This window comes from Chiloscyllium punctatum, chromosome 27 (assembly GCF_047496795.1).
Source record: "Chiloscyllium punctatum isolate Juve2018m chromosome 27, sChiPun1.3, whole genome shotgun sequence".
In the NCBI taxonomy this organism is placed as follows: Eukaryota; Metazoa; Chordata; class Chondrichthyes; order Orectolobiformes; family Hemiscylliidae; genus Chiloscyllium; species Chiloscyllium punctatum.
The window spans coordinates 32,870,822-32,894,716 of NC_092765.1; the positions used below are offsets into that span (position 1 = coordinate 32,870,822).

Consider the following 23,895-nt stretch of genomic DNA (forward strand, 5'->3'; position numbering starts at 1 on the left):
TTTGTATAAGTGAGCTCAAGTCTCTGTTTAGCTAATACCATGGATAGAAAGTTGCACTAGATTCTCTCATCTTTCAGCCTTCTCCTGTTGCAGACAAGTGTTCACTGCTTGAATCTAACTAATTTCAGCAAATCTTAGCATATTTGGTTAAGAAACACAAGGGTAGTGTTTTTCAAATATCTTTTGTGCTAAAACAAAAAAAAATTGCCAAAATTGTTTGTATGAGATGTAAGTAACACAGAATGATTCCCAAGGTGAAAGATTGCGTTGACCATTCACATGATTTTTTTTGTTGTAAATTTCAGCGACTCTCCTGCAAATCTGAGCAAGCACACAATTAACTTGTTCTCTCTGTGAGCTGCTGTAGGCAGAGTTAATACAGGTTTATTACAGCAGTACTTTGCCCTCCTGGAAAACACACCATTTATCATGGGATTAGGGCAGTATAACAACAAGAACATGTCCATTAGCAGTGAGTGCTTGGTTTATCTGTGGAGTAGAAGGCATGATCTCCCCTTTCCTATCATTCAGAGACAATTTGAGCTTAGCTGGCATAGTGAGATGGGTAGGAGAAGCAGGCTATAGCTATTAAATAAATTAATGAAAGATAATTTCTTAAAATTGAAAATTGTTCAGTTGACCTCAGTGAGCCTTGTATAGCTTTTTCTTCAAGGATAGGTCCTAATCAGTGTGCTTGCAGACAAGGAATTTCCTTATGTATTTCCTACAGCTGTTTACTTTTGAATATTCATGATTGCATTTCTTCTAGATCTCCTGCTGCCCTCCGAAGATTCCTCTGTACTTTTAAAAGTAAAGTTTATGTCAGCTCCTTATTCTCAAACAGTTCATTCTTGTTTTTTTCAGATTCATTTGGTGACTGGCCCACTGAATTTTCTCAGGGGTGAAGGATGGTGACCAGAAGCACCACAATCCAATATTTTATAGGTATCTTCACTTTCTGCACTTTTTTGAGGATAAAAAATCTCTTGGGGCATTTATTTCTGACAATCAATCATAAGAAAATCGTGCCACTCCTGACCTTTCTAACATTATTGTACTGAAGTGCTTTGAGATATGATCACACTGATTTTAAACACTGTAATGATCTACAATGTACTTCCTTCTATTATATCAAGTTCCTCTTACCATAGTATTAGAAAACTCAAAATGATCCCCAGGTGCTATCCAAGTTGAAAGGGGCAAAACCCAAATTCCAGGTAAAGACTTGAAATCCTAGAAGCTGTTTCTCACATATCAGGTGGATAAGACATGAATGTTTTATATGTTGACCACTGTGCTTTACTGAGATCTTAGTGCTTAGCCATAGGGATAGGTGTAAGATACTGTGCTGCAGACAAGCTATGGAACATCTGTATCTTTAACAGATTTTACTTGATTTAAAACAAGCCTTGACCTTTCATTTCTCAATCCTGATTTGGAGGAGCTGGTGTTGGACTGAGGTGGAAAACGTTAAAAATCATACACCACCAGGTTATTTGGAGACACTAGCTTTTGGAGTGCTGCACAGATGAAGAAGCAGTGCTTCAAAAGCTAGTGCCTCCAAGTAAACCTGTTGGACTATAGCTTAGTGTTGTGTGATTTTTAATGTTTTCAATCCTGTCCTCAATAATCTTGTTTGATTTAATATCAACTCTGATGCTATCATGAGAAGGTCTATTGTTCAAGGTGTCAGATGAAAGGAGACAATCAGATGTGAAAGTGTCTTCAGGGTCACGTGAGCTCTGAAAATGTAAAGGCACCATAAGCCTGAAGCCATCCCACATCAATTAGGATCATTCTCACTTTGAGTGGAGGGGTGGGAAACCAACCATCTCATGTTCAATTAAATATCATAATATTTAATTATGATTAAATAATTAAATCATAACTTTACATTCTTCCAGGTTTATCATTGGTCAGTCAGCTTTTACAGGCTTTGGAATCCAACAGGCAATAGCTAGGCGAGCATTATGTAGAAGATATGTGCCATGCTTTTCCAGCATTATTGTACACCAAACCTACAGACTTTCTTGCAATGAGCCAAACTAAGCTGCTTCCCAAGCATCACCTCTGCCAGCATCATGATCCTCCCCCTCCAGAGATTGCCAATCCTTCCCTCAGAATTGGCACCCTCCCTTCTCAGCATTATGGACCTCCCAAGGATCAGATCTTCTCCCAGTCCGTGCTAGCAGCAGGATCTCGACTTGACAGCTCCCTGTCAGCAAGTCAAGTCTGTTAATCAGGTTGGGCTCTGACTGGCAAATGTACTGGAAAGAAAAGAATGTCTCCTTTGGAAGTCCAAACTCCATCAAATGTGGGGAAAGCAGGGCTCAAATCCTTCTCCAGTTTTAAAATCTCATCCCTGTCAAGACTGGGCCATAATCTCTGTGCTAAAGAGACAGGGATAGTAACTATCTGTTGCACCACAAGCAATAATTTAGGTGGATCAATACTTCTGCTGAATTAAATATATGTATAACCAATTAAATTTCACATCTCATAATCAAATAACTCACTAACATGTAAAAACTGCTGCAGGTAACATTGCATTTAAGATAAATTTGGTAAAAAAGGACCAAGATGTGAAAAAAGATAAAAAGACACAAGGCCTAAAATTAGCATATAGCTAGAACACAAAATTGGAAATATTGAATTCACAATTTGTTTTGCACAGCATATGGTTTTATTTTCCATTTATATATGATCATCCAGATTAAAAAATGATTACTAGGTATGGACCCGTTTCAGCATCATTTTTAGCTCACCTGCACACTTCCATTCATCTAAGTTCTTTACTCACAATCTTATGGAGAAGCCCCTGTGAAAATCCCAGGCAGGGATCAATCATCTTTTCATTTGTCTATGCACTGTAACAGCTGCTTGTGACAATGGTTTCAATCTCTGATTTTCTACAAGTGCTGTGTTAGCTATAGCATGGTTCATTCTTGTTAAAATGGCAAATTTTGAAAGTAACATTCAGCTGTCAATAGTATGTTCTGGACCCATTATCACTTTGAATGTAATAGAAGATAACATTTTGAATTTGAGGTCCTAATTTACATCCCATCTAAACAAGGCAGAATGCTAATCAGCATCTGCCCTCAACCATGCCATTCTCACAGGCTGGTTGCCTTCGGGTTTTAGACTCCACATTGAAATGGAATTATTGACATTGCAAAACATTTTTGCTGCTCACCATTATAAAAGGAAACAAGTATGATTTGCATTTATACTCTCATTTCCAGTATAGGATGTCTCAAACTCCTTTACAATTTATGAAGAACTCTTGAAGTGTACTCCTTTTGGTAAGGTAGAAAAAGTGGCAGTTAATTTAGACACACAGTCCCACAAGCAGGAATTAAATAAATATCCAGATCATCTGTTTTATGTATTGGTTGAGGGATAAGTATCAGCTGGACACTGGGAGTCCAGAGTCACAGAGTTATACAGCACAGAAACAGACCCTTCGGTCTGACTCATCCTCTTCTTTGAGTGTTCCCATAGAGACTTGATCCTGGGTTTGAAGGGCCCTTAATTTTCTTTCCTTTCTTTATTCTTTCACTGGATATGGCCCATCACTGGCAAGGTCAGGATTTATCCTCTGTGCCTAATTGCCTTGAACTCAGTGGCTTACTGAGCCACTTCAGAGAACAGTTACATTGCTACCAGTATGGAGTCACACCCAGACCAAGGCAGTTCAGAAGATTTCCTTCCCTCAAGGACATGGTGAACCAGATGGGTTTTTATGCTAACTGATATGTTTCATGGCACCATTACTGAGACTAGTTTTATGTAGCAGTTTTATTAATTTGCCTTCTCATTTTGAAGATGAGATATTTCCAGAGATATTCATCTGTCACAGTGATCAAAATCCTGCCACTTTAAATGCAGGAAGCTACTAATAGCTGTCACGTTACAGCTCGCTGTACCGCCTTGAGATGACAGTTTGCTGAGACTGCTAGGCAGCAGATATTAAATAGTAGATTGTGCTCCAGTGAACCTCAAAGGCTGAACACAATAAACAGCTTTTAAAAAGGTGAACAAAGTTGATTTTTCCAAATACAACACAGCTCTCAGACAGTATTTTTAAAAGAGTTATTAAAAGACAACCACAAATATTATTACACTGAAATGCCTTCCATCCCAAAACAATTGCCATAGCCTATGCTCGAGTTTACTGCAGGAACTGGCCTGAGCCACAAAGCCATTCTAATTGCCCTGGCAGGACCGTGTGTGGAAGGACGGCTCTTCCAGATAGCACATGCCTACTGTTTATAAACTTTATCTTCTTGTCATGTGACTGTGTTTGGGCTGTGTTTGTGATTATCAAAAAGGGCCAAAATGGCCATGAGGGGCCAAAGGATGTGTCTGCACACACATGGGGACAGGGTCTCCTCAGCTGTCATTCCTTCACTGAGTTTGCCCCACCATTGACCAGCCCTCTCCTTCCCTTGTCCCTTCCCAGAGCCAGGGAGGCCTGAGGCCAGGGCTGCTGTTGTACCTGCTCCTCCCCACCTAAACTTCAGAGTGATCCACCTCCTTTTCTAGATACCAAAATATCAACAAAATGGTGGCCCTCATATGCCCAACTGGGACCAATGAAACCAGCATGCCACGATGCCATATTCCTGCACGTGCTCACTTGTTTCTCCAGCTGGTGCTGGCATCCCCTCCACAATCAAGACAGTCTTAGAAAAGAAAGGTTACTTGCTTAATGCAAGAACAAACTTCCTTGTGCCAAACAAAACATTGCCTTGCCAATTCCTAAAATATCTTAGAGTCATTTTGCTAATAACTTTTATATCTAAGTGATAGGATAAATCTTTTGAGTAGTTTAACTTAGTTGCAAATTATACTGTCAGTTAAAGACCATGTATTACTGACATTGCATTGTCGTGTGTTATACAATGTTACATATGGTATAATGATTTCAAGAGTGTTGGCTTTGTGGTTCCCTTCCACAGGTTTACTTGTGGTTTGCATTGTATTATTTAGCAATGCAATGGACATGGAGACATCCACGAATCAGGAAAATGGAGGTAAAATACTTAGAAAATGAATCTCACTGTTCTTCAAATATTTTAGGATGCTTGTTTCACTTACCTTTTCCCCTCTGCTGAAATAGTGGTATAAAGCACTACACATGAAGTAATATGCTATTGTGTCTGACATCGCCTGTAATGCTGATGTCTGATGAATTTTCACTTTAGTAAACTTCTTAAGTTCTCAGTGAGTAGCAGGTGCCATTGTTCATGCCTGCATCCAAAAAGCTTTGCACTTCCCAAAGAATAGTGTAAAGCAGATACACAGGGATAAATCAGATATAAAATTCTAACCACTGGGAAGACCATCCCAAGCTGAAATGTTTTGCGATAGAAAAATAGATAGAAAAGGGAACATGGTTCACACATCTTTGAAACCTAAAGGGATAAATGAACCAGAAATGGGTGAGATATGAATATTTAAACTCCCTCAAAATCAAACCCAGCTTGGCATCCAAGCATACACCCTCTTCCAGTTTGAGCAGTGACAGGTCAGGATGAAGCGGGTAAGAAGCAACAAGCAACCATTTCCAGCAGGCAGGCTGGCTGTTTAAAAATTATAAACTGTGTACTTCGGATTCAACCTGTTTTAAGTTTAGTACCCACCCTCCCCTCCACAATCCCTCCTCCCCCCAACACCTATCCATCACTCCTGACAAACAGGAGAATTCCAGCAGTTAATGGGAAGTGGAAACCTCTTGATATTCAAGGGGGAGCAGAAAGACTTTCTCCTAATCCACCAAGCTGATCTGCTTTCCTCTGTAGATACACATTCCCCCCCTCCCCAGACAATCGGATCACCCCATTAGTGATCCTAAGCCAGGGTGGCTTGTGGCTCAGTGGTTAGCACTGCTACTCACTGTGCCAGGGACCTGGATTCAACTCCAGCCTCAGGTGACCGTCTGTGTGGAGTTTGCATGTTCTCCCTGTGTCTGCATGGGTTTCCTCTCACTGTGCAAGATAGGTGCTATGGCCATTTTAAATTGCTCCATAGTATCCAGGGATGTGCAGGTTATGTGGATTAGCTATGGGAAAAGTAGGGTGATATGATAGGTGAGTGAGTTTGGATGGGATGCTCCCCAAGGGTCAGTGTGAACTTGATGGGCTACAGGGATTCTATTATTCTAAACCTGACTGTACCCTTCCCCAGTCTTGACAGTCAAGCTCATTTCTCTTGATGAATTGCACAGTATTGATAGGTAAATGGCATGCTCCATGTGTGAGCAGTAAATATCATCACAGAGGGGGCGAGGCAGGAGAGGAAACTAGGGGACAATGTATTCATTAACTTGTTTAAAGTGGGGTATATTTACTTTCTTTCACTGTAGACATGTCCTCCTGGGAAATGGCTAACAATTCATCTGATAATAATACGATGTGGGCAGATTCTTATGGAAATATGACAATGAATACAACTGATTTTCCAGTTAATGTAAGTTACTTACACACTTAATGTTCTATAATGTGGATTGTAATGAAGAGAGTCATGGCATGAAAAGATACATTATCTTCAGTCCTTTGCAAACAAGGTCCCTGATTTCAACTCTGCCTACATTTACTGGAAACTAGATGGGAATTAGTGGTGTGGAGATGGGAAATTTGGCAGAAGGCGTTAAAATGGAAAGTGGTCTCACGCCTTTCTCATTCCAATATAAAAAGCTACAACTTTATAGTGCAGGTGACATGAATTCCTGTCCCAAATCAATGGTGTTCTCTTTATGATTGGATTCTGACGATGACACAATATGGGTTCAATGTATTTTCACTCATCACTATTTAGTTGCAATGGGAGGTGTGATATAAGGTAGAAAGCATTGAATACAATAGCTCTTAGATAAGTCCTCATACATTCCAAATATGACATTGGTAAAGGGAATAGTTCCTTTACTATTTTAACTGGGAATCTGTATGGGGAAGCAGCAGTGGCCATGCCTGCTAGCAGAGGGATCATGCACCAGTAGAATCTGAGTAAGGCCAGCTTTCAGAGACAGTTTTTAGATTCCTTCGTGGGAAGCCAGCCAGATTAATCATTAGAAAAGGCTTTCTGCAACTGATCACAATTGCTCTCTGCAGGAGGAATGTTCTGTAAAAAAACTGAAATGTTTGGTAATTAAGATACTAGTCCTCCATTTTAAAGTGTACACAAAGTCATAGACGTCTACAACAAAAAAAAAAGATTTTTTGGCCTAGCAAGTCGATGCTGGTCAAAAGCAAGCACCTAACTATTCTATCCAATGTTTCAGTACTTGGCCAATAGCTCTTCTTTCATCAAAATCTCAATGAGAGGTGAACCAATCTACTCAACCTCCTCTCATAAAATCATCCCTCCATACTCAGGGACAGTCAAGTGAACCTTCACTGGATGTCCTTCAATGACCAGTATATCCTTCTTTAGATAACAGGCCCAAAACAGTTCGCAGTATTCCAGCTGTGGTCTGACTAGTGCTTTGTATAGTTTACAACCAGTTGTAACTGGATGTTGGTAAGCTCGGTTGTCTGGTCTGTAATGTAGCTTGATGCCAACAATATGGGTTCAATATATCTTCATTCATCAATATTTGATTGCAATGCGAGGTGTAGTATAAAGTGGAAAGCATTGAATACAATATCTCAGATCAGTCCTTCTGCATTTCAAATATGACATTGGTACAGGAAACAATTCCATTACTGGATAGGTTCAACACACAATCAGAACTAGGCCTCATGCTTCATTTAAATGAGACTCCTGAGAATGTGCTGGGATTTGGGAATTTAGTTTACATCCTGCTATATTGCTGGCAATAGCCATCAGGTAGATCCCAAGGGAGACAGAGAGGGGAGCTGATGGGCAATAGTAGGGCAGGACCTGGCAAAATGATGGTTGGAACTTCCATGGAGATAGGAGAGGCACTCCAGCCCAAAATTCATTACTCATGTTTGTTGCTAAAACAAAACTTATCTCCTTTTTTGGTGGCTTCCAGGCGCTGCAATAGGAGCTGCTGGTTAAGTGGCCCATGGATCCAGATGTCCTGTGCATATTTTGCCTGGTGTTGGCAGAGTTCAGGCAGTGGGATTTTGTGAAAGGGTTTCTACTGTAAATGATGGTTCCAAAATTGCCAATGCAAAAGGCCTGAACAGGTACTCTTCAGCCTTGGCCAGCACGGCAACAGGTGCAAAATAAGCGCATGAGCTATTCATCAAATCATCTCACAGACATCTGACTTTTATGCCTTTAAACTGGATGGAGTGATAACAAATTTCCAAGCTCTCACTCTGTTTACATAAGTAATCTACTATTGCACCTTGACACAATTCATATTTCACCAGAAACTTAGCGTTAGTAGATGACAGTCAAGATTTTGCAACAGAACTGAAATGAGTATGTTTAGATACTGTGCGAAATTAAGGCATAAATTTCCCCATTTCCACAAACAGAATTGATCAGTCTTTGAGATATTAAAATTTGTGATCTATATCCCTGCAAGTAATCTGTTATTCTAATAAAATGACATTGGAAGATATTAGCCATATATCAAATGATGTCAAAACTAAAGATTGAGTTTAATAAATAGTTTTGTTTTAATTGTTTACAGTTCTCCTGCCAGACATTTAACTGTTCAGGATACAACTGCTATGAAGACTATAGTGACTGGGAGGAGTGCCCTGAGACTCACATATACTGTGAGGTGGGTTTGTTAAAATGATCTTTTCAGCTGTGGAGTTGAAGAAAATGCGTACACAGCCTTCATAAGAAACACAGAGGTCTACTCTTTACACTTTCTCTCCAACCTGCTCCCCAGCTATCTCTGTGGCTGAGCCTATCCTTTAATACTGATTCATTAAGAGGTCAATGTTCCCAGGTGTATTTTCTGTACTTAGTCTGCTGACCTTATCGAGATCAGATATAACAGACTGAATTTCATTTTTATGTCTGTAGACTAGGAAAATTAAAATTCAGCTCAATTTTCTGCTCATAGTGACTCTTCATTTATTATTGTAGGGTAACAATCATATGTAGTCAAGACTAAAAATGACTATAGTGCCTTCTGTGATCAGATAGTCAAGTGGTACCTCTTGACTGGGTAGATATTTGTCTCATTGTCAATTGTTAGACCTGCTGGCTCTTGTGGCAAGTTGAAAGGAAAATAAGGAAAACCAAACACAAAATAGTTTCAAAGTCTGCTATAGGCAGCAAACCAATATGTTATACTGTGAAATATTTACTCATCCTTAAAGAACCCTTAATTTCAAACAAAAATATCTGTGTCAAAACAGAAATATCTATGAAGAACAAAATAACAAAAGTGCTATATTTTAAGACATCTTCTAATGTGTCCCAAGAGTATAATAGTTTTAATTTTGACTGTCACAATTATTTTAATCTGTGTCAGTTTCATCATATCTCATAGGATCTGTGAGGGAGGAAAGATGTCTAACCTTCATAATTACTGTTATCCTTTGTTGTAAGGAGATAACTAAGCTCAGCTGTAGAAATTGGAAAAAATTGTTTTCAATAATGGCTTAAACTTTAGGTTGAAGGAGTTACAAAGTGCTTTTTGCAAAAGGACTGACTATTACCTGCTGTTGAAATGCTGTAATCCCATATATAATTAAAATGCAAGAGCATGAACTCATATCACTGACCCATCCCTTGTTAGAAAATGTCAGCTTACTCAGGGGTAATTTTCAAAAGTAATATCAACGCTTTAATTTCCATAAGGAAATTTCCAAATATTTACTTTTCTGCGATGGAAACTCAACATTTCACTTTGCCCTCGAACATTTCTCTCCCAATTCCTTGCTAACACCTTGTTCATTAACTGATGGTTACAGGCTGTTGAACTGCAAGAATCCTCACATTATGACATTAATGCTTAGATCATTCCAATAAAAATAGCAGAAGATATCAGAATGTTCGATAAAAACAACGGGAAGGGACCATATCTGTCAGTGACAAAGCAGAAATGCTTGTGAATAACTCTTCTGAATGCATTTAACTCTTCTTATAGAATAGATAGGGAGATGCTATTCCCACTTGTAAAAGAAATAAGAATAAAAGGGCATAGATTTGAAGTGATGTTTAAGCAAAGCAAGTTAAATAGAAAAGAAATTTCACACCTCAAATAGTTAGAGTACTGAACGCCTAAAAATCTGATGGAGAAAGGTTCAACTGGGGCATTCAAGAAGGCACTGGATAATTATTTGGATAGAAATGGTTGAGCAGGGATGTGGACTAAAGGCAGGAGATTGACATCAGGTAACAGAACTAGTACAGGTACTCTGTGATGAATGATCTCCTTCCGCACCACAATCACATCTCTTTCATTATATTTCCAAAATACTGTTTTTAATTAATGTCCATTTTGTTATCCAGCTCTATCGTTCCTCCAATACCTCATACTGGGCAGGTTGTAGTGATGACTGCGCTGGTACTACCAACATCTGCAGAAATTCCTCTATAGAGATGTGTACGATGGAATGCTGTAATACGACTCTGTGCCTGATGCTGAATGGCGAAATTCAAGAATTACCTGGTGAACTCGGTACTGGTATCTGTTATATTGATTTACAGAATTCCTATTTGGAAATATGCTGTACAAATCACAGATACAATAGTAATGATTTCAGTGACCCCCATAAACATGCCTGAATTGATTATGAAGCTGTAGCTAACAAAAGACAGCAAAATAACAGCATCTGTAATGCTGTCTTCCATAATCAACTGATGACAAAATCCTTATAGCTTACTCTGGTTATTTCAGAAAAGCCCAGTGTTAGTAAGGCTAAATAGAATTAGCAATTCACCTTAGAGCTTTATAGAATGTCATATCCTTTCATATGATCAATTTGTGTTCCTATATTGAATGTCAGATTGAAATTTGATTAGCACTTATTATATGACTCTGAAGAACATTCTAGTCAGGCAAAGAAAAGTTGGAAAATAGATAAATTTGAAGTTTATCATTTGAGCATTTTTTTCAGCAACTACAATAGAATGGTAAGATCCTGATGGCAAGACAAAATGCAAGGAATGGCAAGGTTCTGTTTGGAAAATTCTTGTCTGTACACTCTGTAGGTGATTTTTTTTTGGATTACTGTATTATTGCACTGTCGATCCTGACAATCACTTAAGGTGACTCTAGAGCTATAGTTAATGTTTTATCTCAAATAGTTATACAAATGTCATGACTTCACCCATCTTGCACTTAGCATCAAGTTCAACAATTTGGTCATTTGTTTCTGATTACCTGATCACAAATTAACATCACTGTTAAAAAATTTGATGTTGAAATTCATTCCCTTCATGATATTTTTTAGAAATATTAAAATTAACATTCATAAGTATATTGGGGTCGTGAGTGCGGTGCTGGAAAAGCATAGCTGGTCAGGCTGCATCCGAGGAGCAGGAGAATCGACATTTTGGGTATAAGCTCTTCAGTCCTGTTGAAGGGCTTATGCCAGAAACATCAATTCTCCTGCTCCTTGGATGCAGCCTGACTGGCTGTGCTTTTCCAGCACCACACTCTCAACTCTGACCTCCAGCATCTACAGTCCTCACTTTCTCCTAATTCATAAATATATTCCTGAAACCAACACAAGCATTTATTTTATCAATATGCTTGTCTGTGCCAGGGTGTTACCCTCTTTTTGCATTTAGTCAACATCTTCTCCAGAAAGGCAGGTGCAAGATATTGAATGGCTGACAAATATTCAAAATTACTCTGCCACATGGGGTTAGTATTGGTCTAGAGTGAAAATTCAAAAGGAGGAATGATACTATTTGCTTACTGACAATACTTTGGAATTTTGATTTAATACATCTTTCTATCTGACACTGATTGGAAATTAGCCCTTAAATATGTTAACGTTAGAACTTGTGAGTGTTAGAACTTCTCATTAGTTAATGTTGCATAAAGCAAGCATCTTTTCTTTTTGCATTCCAGAGATGCAAATGTCAACTTATGAACCTACCCAAACCACTATGGAAATGACTGAGTCCACTGCTACAGAAACACCGTCCACAACACCGACCACAACACCGACCACGACACCAACAACAACACCGACCACGACACCAACAACAACACCAACAACAACACCGACAACCAAAGCAACAACAATAGGCAGTGTGAGTGTACAGCTGAGTGTCTCAGTTGATGTTACAAATGGAATTCTATATGTCCATTCTTATTTACTACCATTTTCTAAACCTTTGTTGAAATTAGTTTATCACAAGAACTCAGCCAAGAACACCGACCCAATTGGTTTACTAATTTACATATCTTTTCATGTCTGATTGATGAAATTACTTCCCCAATGTAGCTTCACTCAGTAACCACTGCTTTCAATGAGGTTGCCTGCATCATTTAAACTTGGATGTGTAACCCCTGCACTTGAATCAGGGCTTTCTGTTAAACTGGCATCGTTGTGTGTATGAAACACCACTGACATAATCAACCACCCACATCAGGGTGTCAAAAATTGCTAAGTTGCTTTCGCAAGGTAGTAACTAAATGTATCCTGATCTCTCGGAAGGCAGGTACCTGGCCAGGCATCTTAGGCTTCTGGAGTGTAATAAGATCAGGGCTTTGGCAGGAGTTTCTCTGCTTAATTCTTTTGTATCATGAGTTTGCTGAGGCCAACAACTCTTTCGGATGTTTTGCTTGTTCTGAATTATTGAACGTGACATAGTGCTGATCATGCCATCAGAGTTCCAAGATCAGAAGAAGCAGCAAGGAATGCAGTAAAGACCAGTGCAAGTTACAAATAGAGGGAGGTGGAAGCATTGCATTCAGCAGCTGATTAACATACTTGTAGGTCAATGAGGGGTAATGCATAAGGTGGTTAGGATTTGATGGAGAAAGCTGCCACTTGCATGGTCCACTGTGCAAGTCCAACACTTAACAATGCATGACCCAGCACATGACATTGAAGATTACTATGGCTGTAAATGTTTATTCTTCAGGCACTTTCTAGCATTGCTGATGCTAATGTTTGAGGCCAGCAATCTCAGTCAGTGTGTTACAAAATGGCTACAGTCTGCCCAAGTGTCAGCAGTTCATTGCCTTTCTCATGGTGATTGATGAGCAGGAGAAAGAACTTTGTAACTTGCCCAAAGTTTCCAGATACCTTAGACTTGATGCATTCAGGCCTTTTGTGCATCCTATTAGGAACATGCCTTCGTTGCTAATGACAAGGGTTTCCATTGGCTCAATATCCAAGTTGTTTTTTTTCTCTTCATTGGATGCAGGCATGACTGACTGGTCAAGCATTTATTGTCCAGAGGGACAGTTGAGAGTCAACCACATTTCCATGGTCTAGAGTCCAAATTAGGACAGATGGGATAAGAATGGCAAACTTGCTTCCCTAAAGACATTAGTGAACTAAATGGTTTTTTCCTAACAATTGATGATTATTCCATGGTCATCATTAGACTCTTATTTCCAGGTTATTACTGAATTCAAATTCCACCATCCTCCATGGTAGCAATCAAACCCAGATTGCCTGGTTCTTGTGATTAATAGTCTCATGATAATACCACTAGGCTATCACTTTGTTGTTACTGCAGGTAGAAAGTCATGAAGGGCTGTGATGAGATTTCAAACTGAAATAATGAATCCTTCACACAGTGTCAGTCCTCTGTTCCTTCAAGGCCATTTGGTGGAAGGGTTGCTGCTTGTTGAGTCTCAGCTCCTATTGTGCAATTGGAGTCAAGAGTGTGGTGCTGGAAAAGCACAGCAGGTCTGGCAGCATCCGAGGAGCAGGAGAATCGACGTTTCGGGCAAGAGCCCTTCATCAGGAAATCGTGCAATGCCTCTAATCCTCTGCTGCTTCCTGAGGCTGATCGGAACTTCTGGACTTAAAAAGGGAAAAAAAGTGGGCATGAGTTATCCTGTAGTCACGTGGGTAAGCACGGGTAAATTAGGTGGTTTCTAAAAGCAGCAGTAAGTCAAGATGGTGTTGGAGTGTGGTGACTCTTTGTGAGCTGTCCCCAGCAGATCATCTCCTTACACATGATTTTTTTTTTGTCGTGTATCCTGTGTATGGATACCATGTAAGCCGCCATAGAGGAAAACTGCTTTAATGTCCTGTAGAATGCTCATCAGGGACAGTGCTGCTGAGTTGCTGCTTCCCCACAATGCCCATCATTTACTCTTCAAGTGAAACAGTACACAGATGAACAGTCACCCTCCTCCTGTAGCTCCCTGTGTCTGAGCGTGAACTGTTCCAGAGGAGGGAAGTGTGTTAGAATTTGCATCATGAAAGATTTTTGAGGATGTGCAAATTAGGGTATAAATGTACCTCTGGTTTGAGAAAGATGGCAGAGGCCTGAAAAGTTGAAGGTAGTAATTTTGAGGACTGCAGTGAATGCTGTGATACTGTGACAGGAACCAAAGGAGATGGGATGAGTGTCTTGTTGCTTGCTTCCAATGTGTCCCTTCACTTTACAAGTTGCATGCTATCTTTATCTGGTTTCAGCAACAGGGAAAGTTACCATTGCAATTAGGCCAACTGCCAATAAAGAATATCAGTATACAGCCTGTGCATTTAACTCAAGCTAATAAGGACACCTTTGCAGAGTTGTGATTGGGTACCACTTCAAATGTGATGACCATTTTGGTAAAAGAAAAACCATTTGTAACTAATTTCACACAAAACGTTGGTTATTGCAGGACCTCAGAATACTGCAAATGGACTCCCAATGGTTACAGAGCCATTTACTCTCACACAACTTTGTAAAAGAAAGGTAGATATTGTAAAATATAGGTAAATAATTAGACTAATAATGTTTATTGATGACACTTTTATCACACAGTTCATTCAGAAATAAGCCTGGCACATGACATGATGATAAGTTCTGTGGCATATTTGTTTATATATTTAAAACACTATTTCGCAAAACTGCATAAGCTTTCTATGATACTGAGTCACGGTCGATAAGGGTTTACATTTGCGTGTGTGGATAAAATTCAGAGCTGTTCATGAAAATTTCTATTATTTTGCCAATATTTGTATCAAGCTGAGAGTATTTTTAACTGCAGGGAAACAAATGTGCTGTGATCAACTGCGCTGGAGATGACTGCTACAAAAACCAAAATCAGGGAGATATGTACTGTCCTATTGGTATGGATTACTGCAAGGTGAGATCTGTCTAAAAGGTTCACTGATACTGCAAAATATTAAACTGACATTGATAGGAGGAATATATTTAACAAATTTGTGTCGCAATCCTCTGTCTGTAACCTTAGTGATGATATTAAGCAATTTAAAACAAGAAGCTTAGTCCTGCATTACAGTAGTGGGCATGGGGTCTTTCACATGCACAAAACCTGAAGAACCTAGGTTGGAAAACCCGATATAGAATCAGAACGATCTTGCAGATGGATTTCTCAAAGCTACTGTATGGCACACATTATTATATCATGGTTATTTACTCTGGAATGATCAAACAGGATTCAGGTTAGAAATGGGATTGAGAACGAAATCCAACTGTTGTTTGGCTCCTTATCAGAAGTCTATTTTCTATTAGAAAACTAATTTTCAATCAGATAACTAATTTCCCCTCAGCTCCAATATTATAAAGTCCTGCCTATGGAGCTTAATCAAATCAAATATTTGAAAATTCAGGCAATAGTCTACACAAAATCCACCAGCATGTCAACTTTTAAAATTTTCACACATTTTCAGGACCTCCACAGACTCTCTTCACACTAATGTCCACAGATTCTTCCAGAACTGCACCTCAATATGCTACTACCTCCTCTCTCATGTTTCTGAACTCCCTCCCCTCTTTGGTCACCTCCCCTACCTTCACTTCTACTTCCCATTTGGTATACCTATTCCCTCTCTAAAGAGATTGAAGACATTTTATTTAGTTTTATTTATTTAGAGATATGTGTTCTTCTCTTTTGCAGTTTTGTTGTCAGTACATCACCTTCACAAACACATGCATGTCTCCGTCAAAATGGGGAAGGAAACAATGTGAATTTTTAAAAAATACTTTCTTACTTTCTCACTCCTGTTGAAACCACATGAACTATATTTCTCTCATGAGATCATATGAACATTCAAAAAATGATCAGCAGAAATAGAAAAGCTGATCTTAATACCTGCAGCATCATGACTAAACTGTCTTTGTACTCTCCCTTGAAGACACCCTGAGACTCATTCACCACACTACCAGTCAATATAATCCAGAGGTTTCATATACCCATCGAAATGGAGACCCATGTACAACATCAGGCCTATTCCCAATTTGTTAAAAATCACAACACCAGGTTATAGTCCAACAGGTTTATTTGGAAGTCCAAGCTATCAGACTTGCAGTGGGGCAGGATCATAGGATACAGAATTTGCTTTTCATATCTCTTTTATATTCGATGTAAGTTCATAAAAGTGAAGATGGAAGGAATAAAGGGAGAGAAAATGGTATTCCTACTTTAGCATAGTTTAAATATATAACCCTTGTTCCCTTGTCTTTCAAACTAGAGTAATGTATCAACAGTTATGCAATCTATCCACTTCATTATTTTATAAATCTCTAAAATAAATAGACATAACTTCTTCAACCTACCTGAGTAGCGAGGATTCATTAAAGCCATGGATCATTCTTGTAGTTCTTATATAACCCCTTTACAAATGTCTATGCTAAAGGCCATGTGACTGGAATAAATAAGTGCTAATTGTCATGCCATTGGTCATCCCCCTCATTCCCCACACTCATGTCCCCACAATCATCTATTTGCTTTCTCCCTGGGGTTGTTCTGAAGTCTCTGGGAATTAAAGCCTAGTGTGCAGGCCATGCTATGAGCAGCTCAGGAGAAAAATCATAGGGGCAATTATAAAGTCGTAGAGTCATAGAGATGTACAGCATGGAAACAGAGCCTTCAGTCCAACCCGTCCATGCCGACCAGATGTCCCAACCTAATCTAGTCCCACTTGCCAGCACTTGGCCCATATCTCTCGAAACACTTCCTATTCATATACCCATCCAGATGCCTTTTAAATGATATAATTGTACCAGCTTCCACCAATTCCTCTGGCAGCTCATTCTATATGCACACTGATCTCTGCATGGAAAAGTTGCCCCTTAGGTCTCTTTTAAATTTTTCCTCCTTTACCATAAGCTTATGCCCTCTAGTTCTGAACTCCCCCACCCCAGGGAAAAGACATTGTCTATTTATCCTATCCATGCCCCTCATGATTTTATAAACCTCTATAAGGTCATCCCTCAGTCTCCAATGCTCCAGGGAAGACAGCCCCAGCTTATTCAGCCTCTCCCTATAGCTGAAATCCTGCAACCCTGGCAACATTCTTGTAAAAATTGGGATCTAAAAAAGAAACAGATTTGAATGTTGTTATTCACTAATTTGAGAAGTGTTGGACATAGGAAGAGACTGCTTGATTGAAGGTCAAAAATATCTGTCACTGAATTGGGATACTGCACTTCTATTTATATTCTGGGATTTAGTTTTGCTCAGTTATCAAGATGGCTTGAGTGTGTTGTAGAATAATGAACAAATTATAGTTCAATCCATGTAATGGCTTTGGTAGTTCCTGATGTCCTCCCCCTTGTCCTAAGTACATAAGCCATGCTTAGCAAACCTTGGTCAATGAGGACTCTACAGATAGAGAGAAAGATTCCCATTCTGACTGAAATTAGACAACACTACCCCAGGGTAGAGTGACCATTTGTGAGTGTGGATTGAGCTGGAGATTGGAGGCTGTAATATGAAAACTTGAGGAATATATCCAACATGGTGACAACGCTATTCCTCTCCAGTACTTGAGTGAGACGTGGAGTGCTTCACTCAAAAAATTGATGATGCCAAATTAAATAACAATGTAGTACAGCACATTAATGTACAGAAATTACAGATAGTTGTGGATACAGGCAAATTCATCACACAAACTAGCTTTCCACCCATTGGTGGAAATTCATCTACACATCCTATTGCTTTGGGAAAGCAAACAACATATTCAAAGACCCACTTATACTCTCTTCCAACCTCTCCTATCAGGCAGAAGATACAAAGGTTTGAAAACATACAGAAACAGATTCAGAACAGCTTCTTCTCTCCTGTTATCAGACTTTTAAATGGCTCTCTTGATCTTTCTCTGCACCTTCTCTGTAGCTATAATACTATATTTTGCATCTGTTCTATTACCCTAATGTATTTATGTAAGGTATGATTTGTTTGGGTAGCATACAAAACAGGGAGAAAGTGAGGACTGCAGATGCTGAAGTTCAGAGCTGAAAAATGTGTTGCTGGAAAAGTGCAGCAGGTCAGGCAGCATCCAAGGAGCAGGAGAATCGACGTTTTGGGCATGAGCCCTTCTTCAGGAATCCCGAAACGTCGATCCTCCTGCTCTTTGGATGCTGCCTGACCTGCTGCGCTTTTCCAGCAACACATTTTTTAACATACAAAACAATAATTTTTTTTGTACATGTGACAATAATAAGTCAAATCAAATCATGACGTAACTCCTTAAAACACACCTCTTGGTTTAGATCTTTGACCAATATACATGTGAACGTATGAATTAGGAGCTGACGTTAACCCCAAGGCCTGCTCTACCATTCAGTAAGATTATGGCTGATCTGATTACCCTATATCCTACACACAATAGGTTTTCACCCCCTTGAAGATTGAGAATCTAAACAATGTTCTAATGGCTTTTTCATTGGCTTGGTGTTCATACTAAGTTTATAACTATTCAGAGAAGCAAGTTGGGATGTTTTGTGCATCAATGATACTATAAAAATGCAAGATGTTGATGTTTTGAAAGTCATCAATGCAGCATCCAATTCTATTATGTATATAAGTTGATGCATGAGGAAGTAATTGGAAGTAATTTTTCAGATGATATCTGACAGTAGTTTTTATTCACTCGTGGGATGTGGACACCACTGGCTGGGCCAGCATCTTATTACCCATCCCTAGTTGCCCTTGAGAAGGTGTTGGTGAACTGCCTTCTTGAACCCCTGCCGTCCACAGTTTGCAAATATATGAACTTTGTATTCCAACATGAATGAATATTCAATCATTTCAGAAACATCATCCTGAGTTTACTGCTATACTATATAGTCACATACATCTTTCAATGTTTCCCCTTCTGTTCATCAGCTGGAAAAGAACACAGCAACCAACACATGGACAAGTAGCTGTGATGACTCTTGCAACAGTGTGTCCTCTGGCTGTTCCAGTAGCAGTTCAACAACCTGTGTCCAGGAGTGCTGCACAGCCACCACAGATTCCTGTCTCAAATTAGATGGAGAAGAAAATTTGATTGGATCTGCAAGTATGACAGAGTCTATGAAGATAATGGTTTATACTGTTGCTGTGTTTATTTTGACTATTCACTTTGCACCCTTTAGTTTTTAAATGCAGGAGCCAAGAATTCACACCAGACTTTGAATGTTCAGTTCTGTCAATTGACATTCCGACATCAGCGTACAACTGCATAAGCCTTTTTATGTCAGTATTCAATCTGGGGAGATCTTTTACCCTTAATGAAGCTGAAGCAATTCTGAGTCTCAGAATAGGAGCTGGCTTAAAGGGATGCTGAAATGGGGAAATAGCTCTCTCTCTTCCTCTCTGGGCATCATCACTCATAGGAACAAATCTTTCAAATACTGAAAAAAGGTAGAAATTTCTCTGTAGTTGAAGAATCAAAATGCAGAAGTGTCCTTACATACCTAACTGCTGTAGACACCATAAATCTGAGGTAGAATTTTACCTCAGTGAGGGGTAAAGCCGCAAATTATGGAGGATGGATATTTACCTTCAATAGATGCATTGTCTTAAAAGGAAGTATATGGAAAATGATCAACATATTCATTGTGGCAGTGTGGAAAAATTAAGCCATTTTTTCCAATGTTTAAGTCCATTCCAACAAACAATAATGCCTTGGACTTCTCAACTTGCAACATAGAATGACTGGGAAAATGGGCACTATCTTCTTGCCAATCTGAAATAGACATAAATCAAACATAGGCCAAATCTATGAGAGAAATCAGTGTTTTTAACATTGAAATTAATATCAATAGCTTGAAATCTTAAATGCAAACTGCATTTGGTGTGATATGAAATTCATTCCCTCTTAAATTCTCATCTCCACAGCTCTGCATCAGAGAATACTTGATAAACTGTACAGAAAAGGCTTATGCAGTGATTATACCAATTCCAAATAGACATAAATCATTGTAATGTAAAGTGATACATCTAGTTAAAAGGTCTGTTCAGTGCAGTGAGTTTGCAGTGTTGAAATCTTTGTAGGTTATTGTAAATAACAACAATCTTTATGATTAAACATGTTGCTCATATAGCAGGAAAAAGTCTTCTAGGCCTTGCCTTTTATTATTTAAATACAGGAAGGGGCAGGAAATATAAAATTGCAATGTGACTACATTGTCCTCTGAGGGTCCTTGCTTTGTTATTTAGTGCACCAGCATCTAGATTCTGAAAGCTGATATTTTTGGTCTAGCAGACGTGATTCAAATGGTCCTTCTGAGGTGGATGCAGTTCCTTTTGCTATAAGGTGACTAACAACCAGGATGCTGTTGGCAACTGTGGCTCAGTGGGAATCACTCTTTCATTTGAAGGAAAAAGATTGCAGGTCAAAATCTCATTCCACAAAGATCTAGGTGGACACTTCCAGTGCAGCACTTGCCATCTGATTACAGACTTCTACTCTGTTAGTGGGATATAAAAGATCACTGAGGAAAAGCAAGGGAATTCTCCCTGATCTCTCAGCCAATATTTAACCTTTGACAAATAACATTAAAAACAACGTACCTGGTGACTGTCACTTTTCTGTTTGTGAGGGCTTACTATCTACAAATTAGACACCACAGTTCTGACAATAGTGATATCACTTCAAAAGGACTTTTCATTAGCTATGGAGTACTTCAGGATCTTTTGTGGTTATAAAAGGCACTACATCATTGCAAGTCTTTACCATCTGAGCTCAAGCAAAAAAAGTAACGTGAATGAAAGTTTTACTGGAATAAATAGTAGGGTTAATGTGTTTCTTTAAAAATGTGCTAGAAATACATCGAAGTTACTAAATGGAAGCATGCCATTCAATCCATCTATTCGGTGTCAGCATTTACCCAACATACCTCTGAGAAAATAATCCTAAATAGATTTACCTACCTTCTTCTCACACCCCTACAATAACTTGTCCATCATCAATCTATCCAATTAATCTCTTTCTGTCTGTTTGTTTCTACATCAATTAATTAACTGTGCTTATGAGTTCCACAGAAAACATAGGAGATGTTACCATGTAGTTATATAAGCATCAGAAGCCCTTATAGCTTTAGTTAGCCTTTTGTTAGTCCACAAAAGAAAGCAATCTATTAATTAAAAAAAACAAAAAAAAAAACAAATTACAATCCACTTCTTTCCTAATTTTACATCAGGAATGCCTTTCTCAGTTCAAATGTTTCCCAAGATCATTGCCAGAATTACTTGGTCAGTGTAGCTTTTTTGATTATTGTCCTCATCCTTCAAGGTTTCTGCTTCTACCTGGCATTGCCTTTGACATTCAATCTGTGCAGACTCACTCCTGGACAGGCCTTTTAAGAAATGCTTGAGCAAAGTTGAATGTATTTTTGAATGGTTGTAGCTGTGTCCCATCTACAGCCAGTCCTGTCATTACAGAGCACCGTTGCGAATTTGAATTCTGGCATGGTCTGGTCACCCTGCTTCTATATGAATATGCAGTTTAAACCTATGTCTTGTGATGTTTGCTTCAAGCATAAAATATTTGTTTGACTGGACTTTAATAAAATTAAAACAAAATTATATTTGTATAATGTTAGAGTAATGTATGTAATATGAATAAAGAGTCTAAGATGGGTTATATTTCTCTTTTAATGAAAACAGAGAGTCTGTCTTTCTCCAGAATCAATCATATTCTATTCCCAGAAACTTAATGTTTTTGTGATTTTGATTGTGGTTGTTAATTAAGAGGAACTACAGACATTCTCCTACTATTATTAAGAGGGGATAACACCAGGTGTAGAGGATTAACTGAAAGCTGCAGGAGGTATTGTTATGAGCGTTGCAAGCATTCAACCATTTTATTGTTTCCATTGTGAGAGGCTCAGCACCAAATAAGTATATTTAAAAATGGGTGTGCATTCTGTTTCAAAAGTGTTGATCTCATCCTCCCCTTCCTTGATGGTTATTCTCATAAAGTCTTCTCACTCAGAGCTGGCCTACTCTGTGACTCAGATCTTACCAAGATGGTGCCCACAGTATAGAAATCAATCTTGCTTCAGTTGGGTGTACTGGTATATTCCATTTTAGTCAGAGCTAATGGATTACCATATCTAATTAAAGTTTGATTTAACCTACTACTGAAAAATTAGTTAGCCCTCCTGACTTTTGTGATGACAGTCATTGTGCGATAGAATGAAACCTACTAATATCCTAGCTTAAAATTTGAAAGTTATTGATCTAATGAAACAATCAGAAAACTGATTAATTACAAGTATTTTTCTTTTTGGATAGAGAGCATTTTGAGGTACATGGCCAGAAATGATGTTAGACAGTTTCTCAGTCTCTAGTAAATCTGTTCATTTTCTGATTATGGTAATAATGATTCCCAGGCTAAAGTTGTTCAACTTCACATCACTTTACCACATGTGTCACTATAACAGCACAACATGACTTGCGTACCATTAGGGAGAAGAAGTTGAGGACATTTTGAATGCAGAGAAATGCGGTGACAACTAAATTCAGTACTTATTGGGTGTGTTTTTTCAAAGGCCTCCTGTCATTTGAATTTTGACGTTAATACAGGAAAAGAAATTCACAATATCCATAGGGCATTAAAGTGGCTAATACTCCTCTTAATAGTTTATTACAGGGTATTTTTTAATTAGCTTCTAATGAAATCACAGTTGAACATTGCTTTACTTACTCTGGTTGCACTTGTTTAACTGTGTTATTGTTAGGATTGTATCATTCTATTCTGTTTCAGATAATGACTATCAGATGTACGACTTTGTGTGGCATCTATGTATTACCAAACAAGCTTTAATAAAGTTATATTCAAACACAAATGCTCAGCTGTTTAACTTATCTGCATTGAAATTACAGCAGAATTTGTAAAATATTTCCTTATTCAAAGAAACAAAACGCATTTATTTTGGGAAGTTACATGTATTCATTTTCCATGGGCTTCATTGTACATTTAGAGTGATTTTTATTGTTATTTTAAATACAGTCATATCTTTAAAATGCTTGTTGCCTCTGGTTGTCTTCTCAGCATTTTTACTAATTTAATAAAAATTATTGACATTATTGACAATGGTAGGGCAATTATGTTTTATAGAGAAAACTATCTAAAATATCACATTTAATTCGATGGACATTTTTCACTTGTTAAAGAAAAAAACTACTTGACAGCAACAGGGAAGGAGTTACATGAGTTGGCTGCCAGACACAAATTAAGATGCAGAGCATTGGAATGTTTGGAACTTTGGAATAGCAGATTGCAACATAATTATGTGATGATTTACATGAAACTGTGCTCTACATATTACATTAATGGAAGAATCATTTCTTAAGTTCTAGAGTTCCAAGTCTTCTCTGGAGCTAACTTTTTAAACTTTTATCGAAAAGCAACAAAAATATCTTCTGTTCTCAAGGCTCATGAGTTTAGCAAAGCTAAAGAACAAGTGATTAGTCTATCACTGACTGCATCAAGAGAAAATTCATCCCTGATTTTCCTTTTATTGGATCACGTAAAATGGAATTAGATAGATCCACTATAGGTGGAATCTTGTGGTTTGATGGTAGTATCCCCACGTTTGAGTTAGAAAACCTAGGTTTAAATCCCACCTGCTCCAGGTTGA

General features: G+C 38.5%; 1 protein-coding gene across 3 annotated transcripts in view; it reads left to right on the forward strand.

Annotated features, from left to right (window-relative positions):
• LOC140453635 (uncharacterized) overlaps positions 1 to 23,100 on the forward strand; it is a 70,725-nt gene extending 47,625 nt beyond the window's left edge. For 2 of the 3 annotated variants that reach the window (XM_072548491.1, XM_072548492.1), the window contains exons 2-9: positions 865 to 945; positions 4,965 to 5,039; positions 6,371 to 6,474; positions 8,615 to 8,707; positions 10,396 to 10,570; positions 11,966 to 12,150; positions 15,065 to 15,163; positions 19,151 to 23,100. In XM_072548491.1, coding sequence (XP_072404592.1) covers positions 909 to 945; positions 4,965 to 5,039; positions 6,371 to 6,474; positions 8,615 to 8,707; positions 10,396 to 10,570; positions 11,966 to 12,150; positions 15,065 to 15,163; positions 19,151 to 19,408 — 1,026 coding nt within the window. In that variant the 5' untranslated portion in view covers positions 865 to 908 and the 3' untranslated portion in view covers positions 19,409 to 23,100. The remainder of the gene's footprint in view (positions 1 to 864; positions 946 to 4,964; positions 5,040 to 6,370; positions 6,475 to 8,614; positions 8,708 to 10,395; positions 10,571 to 11,965; positions 12,151 to 15,064; positions 15,164 to 19,150) is intronic. The other variant, XM_072548493.1, reaches the window with a different exon arrangement.
• Positions 23,101 to 23,895: the final 795 nt, after the last annotated feature.